We start from the raw sequence: 13,828 nt of genomic DNA on the forward strand, positions 1-13,828 counted from the left end.
TATTTTTCAGGCTCATATGTTTGTGTGACAGTCGTATTAAAATGTGACGTAATCTGAAATTGTGATGTTTGAGATGGTGTTAATCAGAGTATCGGACAGGACAACATAGATCTGGGAGCCTAAGGGTGTGTGACAAGTGCCTCACACCTAGGGATGGCTACGGAAACTCGGTACTTTATAAAAGACAGAAGTATCAATAAGCTCTGACGTTAACAGTTCTGCTATCGGTACTGGAGAGTTATTGCGGAATAAACATTACTTACAGTAGCGTAATTTAACTGATCAAGCTTTTCTAATTAGCAATATTAGATATTCGTCTGCACAGTTGCCAATCTCACATGAGAAATGCTCGTGTTTTCAGTGAGCGCATCAATATAAAAGCCTTCACAGTTCTCGGCTGCGCACGCGCACTCAGAGGAGGCTCACGCTAAGCACACACACACATAGCTCGCGACACAGACTTACACACACACACCTCGTAAGCTTGCGGAATGAACCAAACGGGTTGTGTTTTCCAAGTGGACAGCGACAATGCCCGTTGCAACAAACACAACCAGTTGTTTTCTTGTATAAGAGTAAACACGAGCAATCTGGCTAAGTGAAGGCGTCTTTCAAAAGTGCATTAACTGTAATGAAACGTTATGAAAAGACTGCCTATAGCTGCTAACGGGAACGCTACATCATCCACATTGTTATGCCAGCAGTCAATCACCTACATTAGTGTAATATTAGTAGTTTGATAAACACACACATTCGGTTACAGTCAAAACTGTATTTTTATTTTTGCAGTCTAAATAAATCATAAACATTAAAAATTCTTTTACATCAGCTGTATTTACAAATATAGCCTAAACTATGCCTAATAAGAAAGCTTATTTTTACATCACAAGATGCTCCAAATCTGTATTAAAACACGGTTACCTGCCAAAAACACCGTTAACTCATTTCTGTGAATGCATTAATGAAAAATCATAAACATTATCTGATTATTTAACTGCATTTTGCTACTCAGAGAGGGTATTTTCACCTGTAGGCAGCACAATAAACCAAGAAAGATCCCGACTTCTGGCAGAAAAGGCAAACATGTTGATTTCTCTCCAGAAGAAAGGTTAAAAACAGAGAGTGTTTCCCTAAAACCAGTGTGCATTCTCTCACAGGAAAAAAAAGATTTATTTGTTTTACAATTATTGGTTTAGTTTTATATTAAAATCGTAATAATAAAAAACAAAGTGTTGTTAATTCTGTTCAGTTTGTTTTTTTCTTTCATAAAGAACCGTTAAAGTACCGAACCGATAAGTCAATAAAAGTAGTAATGCCATTAAAACCTTAACGATACCCATCTCTACTCACACCTGCTTTTGAGTATTGCTTCCGGCTGTTAGATCGCCCCCTGGGGGCTGGCTGCAGAAGTTATAAACCCCACCTCCTCCATGCTAACGAATGAGACTTCAGCCCTAATAAATAAATTACACTTGCATTAAAATGACCCAAACGATGGTTTTGGTCAGTAGAGGCGCTGGTTATCAAGCTGATATGGGTTCAGATCTTCATTTTTGTAAACAGTTTGTTTTCAGCCAGTAATTTACTGAATAAACCAAATGAAGCTTGATTCCGCGGCTCGGCCTCTGGCTCCATCAGGCAGTCCGTCTGCACATCCACAGACTCCAGTTTCAGCAGGTTTTTGGGAGTTTGTGCCCGTCATGAGGTATTTTTACAGTCTTTGCTGTGTGATAGTGACTAAAAAGGATTTAAAACCAATTTTGTGAATTTAATATCTATCTGAATGTGTTTTTGTGCTGGAGATTTCCTGGTTTTTGGTCATGGATGAATGAAAATGACATTGGTGGCGCAATTTTCTGTCTCAATAAGTGATTCACGGAGTCATTTATTTAAATGATTCCTTCAAAGCAGTTCATTCATTTAGAAATGAAGCACATGACCCTTATGATGGATCATTGAATCAGTGATTCAGTTGATTTGTTCAGAAAAGGATTCATTTAATAATGAATCATCTCAGTGTTTCTCAGACACACACTAATGTTCTGCTCCGGCTTTGAGCTATTTTCATTGGCAAAGTAAAAACGTTTTTAGTCCCTAAAATGTAAAACAAAACGTCTTGATTGTTGAACTGTTGTATAATTCAAATCAATAAAACATATGCTGATATTCAGGAAAACTGCATCATATATTATAAACATAAAACACAAACCCATACTAGATCATTTCTGCTTGCAGAACTTGAGTTATAGTCTGGTTTTAACTTTGACTCTCAGGACACAATATTAGTTTGACACCATAATGTCAGCCTGTAACAATCAATACAACAACGAGCTTACTATTATAAACTGTTAATATCACACAGAGCTCTACTGAATGTCCCTGAACTGTAGTGTGTGTGTGTGTGTGTGTCTTCAGACTAATGTTGTAATGTTTATTTACTCATCAGTAGCTTTATTAAATAACCAATGTGATGTATTCAATATATTGATTAAATATTTTTGTGTGTTTGTGTGCGTGTTTGTGTGTGTGTGTGTGTGTTTGTGTGTGTGTGTGTGTGTGTGTGTGTGTGTGTGTGTGTGTGCGTGTTTGTGTGTGTGTGTGTGTTTTAGAGCACGCTCGTGCTCGCAGGAAGAGCTTTGCCACGTCGCGGCAGAGAAGCATGGAAACTCCGCCCACTGCCCCTACACAGCCATTCCGACAGCCTGTGAGTAGACACGCCTCCTCTCTATCTCCTGATTGGATGATTAATGCACTACATACACACCCCTCATGAATATTATTATTCAGTATATAATCATGTGACCTTAATGCCACATCCTCCTAACCACACGCAACAAGCAATTTATCAGCACCAAACACAACAGGACAGAAACATTTCAACACCAGCCACTGCACTCCCAATGTAATGGTGGAGGATTTGAATCTAATTAATACATATTACAGCAGTTTAACATTTATTAATCGGCTACTGAGTGACTGATGTTTGTGTCTCACTTCTGACTTTCCATTTCAAAGCGTCTGCTAGTTATTTTATTTTCCAGGTCTGAGGTGAACTATCTGCTGCTGCTTTCAGTATGGTGCTAAACATCATGTAAAATGATATTTAAGCTCACATTATTGGCCTTTAACACTGAATAAAGCACATAATCAGTACCTGAGGAGATCATTGTTATAGTAGTTTATGCTGTTGTTCTGCTGTGACATCATAGAAATGGTGTCTAAAATAGCAATGTTGGGATTGTTAGGCTTTTACCATGTAAAAGAGAGCTTTTATTATGTGTTGTGGCACTGCGTTGCGTGTAGTTAGGACACAGTGTAAGAAACTTTGACTTTAGAAACTTTTTTAGACCTAAAAAGTTCTTATGTGGAGATATATGCATTGTTCAAGTAGCTGCGTCTTAAATGGCACATTATACACTATAGTTATACACTTACACATTCAACAGTACAGTATATGTTGTCCCAAATGCTTTACTAAGCAGAAAGTCAAACTGTTTCCCAGATTACGTTTGCCGGTTGCCAGATTAGTGAAATAAATGACCAAAGTACCAAATAATCCGCTTGTTAAGTGTGACGTCACGCGAAGCGGCTTCTGTGTCCAAGCACTCTATCAAACTGTATGTGGAGACTCATCAAATGGTAATAATAAACATTTACAAAGCGCTGTAATACTTTCAAAAATCACAATCACAGTATATATATATCCATGCCTAATATCCGAGAGCCAGAAAGTGATTAAAAAAATGTATTTGGTAAAATTTTGGTGTTTGTGATGCAGCAAGTCCAGAGACTGTTGTGTACACCATGATTTCATATAAAATTCACTTTAAAGTGTGATTGGACAAAAAAATGGCCATAATTTTCTCAATACAAAGTAAGTAGCGGCTTGGACCCTGAAACAGTACACCGTAAAAAAATTATTAATTATTTTACAGTTTATTTCCAGCAGCTGGGTAACCGTAAAATAACAACCATTAAATTACAGAAAATTACTGTAAAATAACAGAGGTTGAATTACAGAAATTTAGCAGAAATTCAAATTTAAGTAAATTTCTGTCATTTAATGTCCGTTATTTTACAGTTAATTTCTGTAATTTAATGTCCGTTATTTTACAGTAAATTTCTGTCATTTAATGTCCATTATTTTACAGTAAATTTCTGTAATTTAATGTCCGTTATTTTACAGTAAATTTCTGTAATTTAATGTCTGTTATTTTACAGTAAATTTCTGTAATTTAATGTCCGTTATTTTACAGTTAATTTCTGTAATTTAATGTCCGTTATTTTACAGTAAATTTCTGTAATTTAATGTCCGTTATTTTACAGTAAATTTCTGTAATTTAATGTCCGTTATTTTACAGTAAATTTCTGTAATTTAATGTCCGTTATTTTACAGTAAATTTCTGTAATTTAATGTCCGTTATTTTACAGTAAATTTCTTTAATTTAATGTCCGTTATTTTACAGTTAATTTCTGTAATTTAGTGTCCGTTATTTTACAGTTAATTTCTGTAATTTAATGTCAGTTATTTTACAGTTAATTTCTGTAATTTAATGTCCGTTATTTTACAGTAAATTTCTGTAATTTAATGTCCGTTATTTTACAGTTAATTTCTGTAATTTGATGTCCGTTATTTTACAGTTAATTTCTGTAATTTAATGTCCGTTATTTTACAGTAAATTTCTGTAATTTAATGTCCGTTATTTTACAGTTAATTTCTGTAATTTAATGTCCGTTATTTTACAGTTAATTTCTGTAATTTAATGTCCGTTATTTTACAGTAAATTTCTGTAGTTTAATGTCCGTTATTTTACAGTTAATTTCTGTAATTTAATGTCCGTTATTTTACAGTAAATTTCTTTAATTTAATGTCCGTTATTTTACAGTAAATTTCTGTAATTTAATGTCCGTTATTTTACAGTAAATTTCTGTAATTTAATGTCCGTTATTTTACAGTTAATTTCTGTAATTTAATGTCCGTTATTTTACAGTTAATTTCTGTAATTTAATGTCCGTTATTTTACAGTAAATTTCTGTAATTTAATGTCCGTTATTTTACAGTAAATTTCTTTAATTTAATGTCCGTTATTTTACAGTAAATTTCTGTAATTTAATGGCCGTTATTTTACAGTAAATTTCTGTAATTTAATGGCTGTTATTTTACAGTAAATTTCTGTAATTTAATGTCCGTTATTTTACAGTAAATTTCTGTAATTTAATGTCCGTTATTTTACAGTTAATTTCTGTAATTTAATGTCCGTTATTTTACAGTAAATTTCTTTAATTTAATGGCTGTTATTTTACAGTAAATTTCTGTAATTTAATGTCCGTTATTTTACAGTAAATTTCTTTAATTTAATGTCCGTTATTTTACAGTAAATTTCTGTAATTTAATGTCCGTTATTTTACAGTTAATTTCTGTAATTTAATGTCCGTTATTTTACAGTAATTTCTGTAATTTAATGTCCGTTATTTTACAGTTAATTTCTGTAATTTAATGTCCGTTATTTTACAGTTAATTTCTGTAATTTAATGTCCGTTATTTTACAGTTAATTTCTGTAATTTAATGTCCGTTATTTTACAGTAAATTTCTTTAATTTAATGTCCGTTATTTTACAGTAAATTTCTGTAATTTAATGGCCGTTATTTTACAGTAAATTTCTGTAATTTAATGTCCGTTATTTTACAGTTAATTTCTGTAATTTAATGTCCGTTATTTTACAGTAAATTTCTGTAATTTAATGTCCGTTATTTTACAGTTAATTTCTGTAATTTAATGTCCGTTATTTTACAGTAAATTTCTGTAATTTAATGTCCGTTATTTTACAGTAAATTTCTGTAATTTAATGTCCGTTATTTTACAGTTAATTTCTGTAATTTAATGTCCGTTATTTTACAGTTAATTTTTGTAATTTAATGTCCGTTATTTTACAGTAAATTTCTGTAATTTAATGTCCGTTATTTTACAGTTAATTTCTGTAATTTAATGTCCGTTATTTTACAGTAAATTTCTGTAATTTAATGTCCGTTATTTTACAGTAAATTTCTGTAATTTAATGTCCGTTATTTTACAGTAAATTTCTGTAATTTAATGTCCGTTATTTTACAGTAAATTTCTGTAATTTAATGTCCGTTATTTTACAGTAAATTTCTGTAATTTAATGTCCGTTATTTTACAGTTAATTTCTGTAATTTAATGTCCGTTATTTTACAGTTAATTTCTGTAATTTAATGTCCGTTATTTTACAGTAAATTTCTGTAATTTAATGTCCGTTATTTTACAGTAAATTTCTTTAATTTAATGTCCGTTATTTTACAGTAAATTTCTGTAATTTAATGTCCGTTATTTTACAGTAAATTTCTGTAATTTAATGTCCGTTATTTTACAGTTAATTTCTGTAATTTAATGTCCGTTATTTTACAGTAAATTTCTTTAATTTAATGTCCGTTATTTTACAGTAAATTTCTGTAATTTAATGTCCGTTATTTTACAGTAAATTTCTTTAATTTAATGTCCGTTATTTTACAGTAAATTTCTGTAATTTAATGGCCGTTATTTTACAGTTAGTTTCTGTAATTTAATGGCCGTTATTTTACAGTTAGTTTCTGTAATTTAATGTCCGTTATTTTACAGTAAATTTCTTTAATTTAATGTCCGTTATTTTACAGTTAATTTCTGTAATTTAATGTCCGTTATTTTACAGTTAATTTCTGTAATTTAATGTCCGTTATTTTACAGTAAATTTCTGTAATTTAATGTCCGTTATTTTACAGTAAATTTCTTTAATTTAATGTCCGTTATTTTACAGTTAATTTCTGTAATTTAATGTCCGTTATTTTACAGTAAATTTCTTTAATTTAATGTCCGTTATTTTACAGTTAATTTCTGTAATTTAATGTCCGTTATTTTACAGTAAATTTCTGTAATTTAATGTCCGTTATTTTACAGTTAATTTCTGTAATTTAATGTCCGTTATTTTACAGTTAATTTCTGTAATTTAATGTCCGTTATTTTACAGTAAATTTCTGTAATTTAATGTCCGTTATTTTACAGTTAATTTCTGTAATTTAATGTCCGTTATTTTACAGTAAATTTCTGTAATTTAATGTCCGTTATTTTACAGTAAATTTCTGTAATTTAATGTCCGTTATTTTACAGTAAATTTCTGTAATTTAATGTCCGTTATTTTACAGTTAATTTCTGTAATTTAATGTCCGTTATTTTACAGTAAATTTCTGTAATTTAATGTCCGTTATTTTACAGTTAATTTCTGTAATTTAATGTCCGTTATTTTACAGTAAATTTCTGTAATTTAATGTCCGTTATTTTACAGTAAATTTCTGTAATTTAATGTCCGTTATTTTACAGTTAATTTCTGTAATTTAATGTCCATTATTTTACAGTTAATTTCTGTAATTTAATGTCCGTTATTTTACAGTAAATTTCTGTAATTTAATGTCCGTTATTTTACAGTTAATTTCTGTAATTTAATGTCCGTTATTTTACAGTTAATTTCTGTAATTTAATGTCCGTTATTTTATAGTAAATTTCTTTAATTTAATGTCCGTTATTTTACAGTAAATTTCTGTAATTTAATGTCCGTTATTTTACAGTTAATTTCTGTAATTTAATGTCCGTTATTTTACAGTTAATTTCTGTAATTTAATGTCCGTTATTTTACAGTTAATTTCTGTAATTTAATGTCCATTATTTTATAGTAAATTTCTTTAATTTAATGTCCGTTATTTTACAGTAAATTTCTGTAATTTAATGTCCGTTATTTTACAGTTAATTTCTGTAATTTAATGTCCATTATTTTATAGTAAATTTCTTTAATTTAATGTCCGTTATTTTACAGTAAATTTCTGTAATTTAATGTCCGTTATTTTACAGTAAATTTCTGTAATTTAATGTCCATTATTTTATAGTAAATTTCTTTAATTTAATGTCCGTTATTTTACAGTAAATTTCTGTAATTTAATGTCCGTTATTTTACAGTTAATTTCTGTAATTTAATGTCCATTATTTTATAGTAAATTTCTTTAATTTAATGTCCGTTATTTTACAGTTAATTTCTGTAATTTAATGTCCGTTATTTTACAGTAAATTTCTGTAATTTAATGTCCGTTATTTTACAGTAAATTTCTTTAATTTAATGTCCGTTATTTTACAGTTTACCTTACTCTAACATAACAGTTGACTTACTGTATAATCTGATGAAAAACTGATTGGCATGTAGATGCAATGTAACGTAAATTCAACAAACGGACCATCAAAATAAAGTGTGACCCTTCTAGTTCTGCTAACTGCTCAGAATGCACAAAAATGCGAACAGTAATATATATTTAAAATATACAGCATGCATCTCACATGCACACTTTGCTGCTGCCACTGGGTTTCATTTAGGTAGGTTACGTTAATGTTCAGGTAAGCGTGTGTGTGTGTGTGTGTGTGTGTGTGTGTGTGTGTGTGTGTGTGTGTTACTGACAAGTTACAGTTTTAGCCCAGTTTTGTCTTTGAAAATGAACTGAATCTGACAAAACATTTCCTTGGAGACATCTGGGACATACCTGTGTGTGTGTGTGTGGGCCTGTTAGTGTGTGTGTGTATAGCTATATTTTCCACAAATGAGTCCTCATTTGGAAAAACCATTAAGAAATAATGTAAATTACTGTTTTATATTGATTAAAAAGCAGAAATGTTTCCCTTTGTGAGTCTGGTTTTAGTATTTATAATTAATTATTAATAATAGTTTTTTCTTTGAACGTCCTCATTTGGATAGCTAATTAAATGTGAGGTGCTATATTGTCTACATATGAGTCCCTGTGTGCAAAAACCATTAGAAAATCATGTAAAATAATGTTCTTATATTGACTATAAAACAGAAATCTTTCCCTTTGGGTCTGGCTTCAGTGTTTATAATTAATTTATTCTCTTTTGGAAAGTCCTCGTTTGGATAGCTGATTAGGTGTGTGTGTGTGTGTGTGTGTGTGTGTGTGTGTGTGTGTGTGTGTGTGTGTGTGTGTGTGTGTGTGTGTGTGTGTGTGTGTGTGTGTGGGGATCACGTGTTGTGGTAAATGTTTCAGCAGAGGATTGAGGGTTTATTTTTGGGCTGGTGTTTCAGTCGTGTTGTGTGTGGGTTGGTGTTTTTAGTTAGCTCCTAACAAGAAATGTTGCAAAACAAGCTAATTATTTCATAACTCAAATATTAAATATATTTAAAAGACAAAACAAAACATTGCTTAATTTTAAAGGCTGTAGAATATCATTTTAACACACACAGTACAGTTAAAGTGTATAAATAATCTAACCTGAACTAACATTAAAAGATTCAGCATTTACCTGTGTTTGCTGTCAGAAAACAGATCATTTAATACAGTAAAAGCTAGAAACTACAAGAAAATGTTCCTTTAGTGAAGATTAATCTGCCATTAATGTTTATAAATGATGTCAAATGAAGATATTGTGGTGTTTTCTAGAAGAGAATAACGTCTTTTAATGATCTGTGAGGCAGAATACACACTTCTGGATCAGCTTAGACATTATTACACTGATTCAGGATGTGGGTTTGTTGGTGGTGAATGTGGATCTTTAACTCCTGCAATCCTCCAGTGATATGCATGAATATTTATAGCCAAATCAAGATGAATATTTTAGTAGTAGTTGTTCAGATTGAAGAAACACCAGCTTCTTCCTCTGAAAGGGCACATGATGAATATGAGCTGAGGTTATTGAGGAGTTGTGTTGAGAATATCCCTGTTAATGAGATGATCACAACTCATCTGCATATTAGTGTCAGATTAACAGCGCAAACTTATTTTTTGAGCATGAGGATTATAACTAATGATTAATCATGTTAATTAGGTGTGATTATTGAGCAAAGAGCTCATTTGATGCAGCAGATCTTACCGGACAATCTGAGAATGAAAATTAAACGTGTCTATCGTTTAAACCAGGGATTCTGCAGTGGGCTGCAACCCACTAGTGGGCCTCAAGTGATCCTGCCGGTGGGCCGCGAGATTAAAATTAACTTAATTATTGTACTATAATTACTTGATTTGATTATTAAATATGTTTTATATGAAAGTGATGGGTGTATTGGCATTTCCTGTTTTCTGTTATTGATAACTTCAGACTCTGTGCAAAAAGAGCCTCAGTGTAAAATACAGAGTAAACCATGGCTGCACTTCCAACCGCTGCACGTCAACTAGGACTACATGCTCAGCTGTCTAAAGCGAACCGTCACGCTAATGTAAAGGGAGCGATGATTAGAGTTAAACCAGTTTGCTCGAGCCTCATGTCTGCAACTCATATATATCAGAGTCGCACAGCTCCATTGATTCTCCAACTATGCTTGCTCTCTCTGTGTGAACTCTTTAAAATATCAGTATAGTTGTCCAAATGAGTGTTTATAACGTGAGTGCGAGTGTTTTATAACAGATACACACCCATACAGGAGGATCTAACGAGAACAGCTACTGTCAGCAGCTCCAATAGTATCCTAAAAACCCAAGCGCCTTCAGATCAGTGTGTTTCAACAGATTCTATTTTTAATGGATATGATCAATAGATGATCACTATATGATCAATAGTGTTAGTCAGTCCAATTCAAAGCAGCAGCTTTTTTGTCCTGTTGTCCTGTACAGGCTCATTTATTAAAGAAAAGGCCCAAATACCCTGCAGTGGTAAAATAATACCTGAATAATTCAGGAGCTTTAAATCTGTGTGTGTTTTAATAAATAAATAAAATATATATTATTATATTCTATATTTATATATATATACTATAATTATTAGCCCCTCTTGTTTATTTTTCTTAATTTCTGTTTAACGGACAGCAGATTTCTCCAACACGTCTCTGCTCATAATAGTGTTAATAACTCATCTCTAATAACTGATTTATTTTCTCTTCATCATGATGACAGTAAATAATATTAGACTAGATATTCTTCAAGACACTAGTATTCAGCTTAAAGTGACATTAAAGGCTTCACTAGGGTAATTAGGGTAAAGTTAGGGTAATTAGGCAAGTCATTGTATAATGACGGTTTGTTCTGTAGACTATTGAAAACAAATATAGCCTAAAGGGGTTAATAATATTGAGCTTAAAATGGCTTTAAAACTATTAAAAACTGCTTTTATTCTAGCTGAAATAAAGCAAATAAGACTTTCTCCAGAAGAACAAATATTATCAGACATACTGTCAACATTTCCTCAATCTGTTCAACATCATTTAGGAAATAATTAAAATATAGAAAAATTGAAAGGGGGGTGAATAATTCTGACCACTACTGTAGCTTTGATGTTTCGCTTCTTTTAATAAAATGCTGTAGAAAATAAGATAATAATAGAATAAGCAAAAGAAATATTTTGCTAATAAATAAAGGTTTAAAATAAGCATTTCTCTAGACAATCAGTTTAAGATACGATGTCAGACGTGGGCCTTCAAAACATTTTCAGAGAAGGAGGTGGACCCGAAGTGAAGAAGGTTGAGAATCCCTGATTTAAGCTATGACAACTTTAACTTTGAATACTTTACAACTATTCCAGCTTGTGTTTTACACTGAGGATGCCCTTCCAGCTGCAACCCATCACTGGGAATCACCCATACACACTCACACATTCACACACTCGTACACTACGGCCAATTTAGTTCATCAATTCCCCTATAGCGCATGTGTTTGGACTGTGGGGGAAACCAGAGCACCTGGAGGAAACCCACGCAAATGCAGGGAGAACATGCAAACTCCACACAGAAACACCAACTGACCCAACTGAGGCTCAAACCAGCGACCTTCTTGCTGTGAGGCCACTGCACTAACCACTGAGCCACCGTGCCGCCTCAAGTGAAATATCTGCAGTGAAATCTTCTGTGACTGTCGACACCTGGAGAAGCGCTGAGCTCTCAGTGTGAAGTAAACAGGTCACACTGCAGCGTTCTGATAGGAAACCTCATTAATGCTGACCTGCTGCATTAATACTGCGCTGTATTACGTTTAACAGTGCTGTGTTTATATGTTTGACTCTGTAAATCAGGAAATACCATAATATGGCAGATATTTCAGAAACACGCTAAGAAAACACACCTGATTATCTGAAAAACAACGTTAAACAGGGCCTATTATGCCAAACTCACCTGTTAACCCTAGCTGTGTGTCTGCCAGCAGTGTGTGTGTGTGTGTGTGTGTGTGTGTGTGTGTGTGTGTGTGTGCGTGTGTGTGTGTGTGTGATATCCAGCCTTTAATGGTAAAGATGAATTAATTGTAATTGTTATAATCAGATTTGGGGCGGCACGGTGGCGCAGTGGGTAGCACGATCGCACGACAGCAAGAAGGTCGCTGGTTCAAGCCCCTGCTGGGTCAGTGTGTGTTTCTGTGTGGAGTTTGCATGTTCTCCCCGTGTTGGTGTGGGTTTCCTCCCAGTGCAGTGCAGCTTTGCCTCACACACATAGACATACACAGAGACACACACACACACACATACACAGACACACACACACACATGCAGTGCTGCAGATGTCAGAGACACAAACACACACACACACACATAGACCTATTCACAGACACACTCACACACATACACACAGGGCTGCCGATGTCAGAGATGCAAACACACATACTACACAAACACACACAGATATATACATACACACACACACACACACACACAGTGTTGCAGAGACACACATACTACACAAACACACACACAGATATACACACACACACACACACATGCAGACGTCAGAGACTTAAATGCACATACAAACACACACACATACAGTGTTGCAGAGACACACATACTACACACACACACACACACAGATACACGCGCAGCGCTGCAGATGTCAGAGTGTGTGGCGTGGGCAGCAGCTGCAGTGACTCACTGGATCCAGAAATGGCATCACTGCCTCACAGCGCCCTCTGCTGGAGATCCTCTGCTATTACACCGTCATCACTGTGTGTGTGTGTGCGTGTGTGTGTGTGTGTGTGTGTGTGTGTGTGTGTGTGTGTGTGTGTGTGTGTTCACAGAGTTTTCTCAGCCGCCGCTTGAAAGGATCAATTAAACGAGCAAAGAGTCAACCCAAACTCGACCGCACGGGAAGCTTCCGCCAAATGATTCTCCCACGATTCCGCAGTGCTGACCAGGAGAGGTACACACACACACACACACGCACACACACACACACACACACACACACACACACTGCAGTGATGCAGTGACTCACTCCCCCATTGTGCATCAGTGAGTCACAGAGATGTACAGCACATATAGAACTGTGTGTGTGTGAAAGAGAGTGTGTGCGTGTGTGTGTGTGAGAGAAAGAGTGTGTATGCATGCATGTGTGTGTGTGTGTGTGTGAGAGAGTCTGTGTGTGACGTGTGTGCGTATCTGAGAGTGTGTGCATGTGTGTTTTGCATATGTGTGTGTATACAGAGTATGTGTGTGTGAGAGTTTGTGTGCGCATGTTTGTGTGCATGCATGTGTTTGCGAGAGAGTGTGTGTGCATATGTGTGTGTGCGCATTTGTGCATACATATCTGTGTGTAAAAGAGTTTGTGTGTGCACTTTTGTATGTGTGCATGTGTGTGTGTGTATGTGAGAGAGAGATTGTTTATGTATGTGAGAGAAATTATGTGAGTGTGTGTGTGTGTGTGTGCACATCTGTGTGTCTGTGGCTGCTATTCATCACCTTGTGGGGACCAAAAGTAATACAGTATTTAGTAAAGGTCAGGTGTGTGTGTGTGTGTGTTTAGTGTTGTGGAAGAGGACAGAATATACAGTGTGTACAGTATAGTAATATATGTGTGTGTGTGTGTGTGTGTGTGT

The 13,828-nt window shown here is 33.8% G+C and overlaps 1 protein-coding gene across 4 annotated transcripts in view; it reads left to right on the plus strand.

Moving 5' to 3' along the window:
- The window catches only part of syngap1a (synaptic Ras GTPase activating protein 1a), an 81,662-nt gene that overhangs the window by 44,059 nt on the left and 23,775 nt on the right, over positions 1-13,828 (plus strand). For all 4 annotated transcript variants that reach the window (XM_056479510.1, XM_056479512.1, XM_056479511.1 and 1 more), the window contains 2 exons: positions 2,610-2,704; positions 13,031-13,152. In XM_056479510.1, coding sequence (XP_056335485.1) covers positions 2,610-2,704; positions 13,031-13,152 — 217 coding nt within the window. The remainder of the gene's footprint in view (positions 1-2,609; positions 2,705-13,030; positions 13,153-13,828) is intronic.

The sequence above is a fragment of the Danio aesculapii genome, chromosome 19 (genome assembly GCF_903798145.1).
Source record: "Danio aesculapii chromosome 19, fDanAes4.1, whole genome shotgun sequence".
Taxonomy (NCBI): Eukaryota; Metazoa; Chordata; class Actinopteri; order Cypriniformes; family Danionidae; genus Danio; species Danio aesculapii.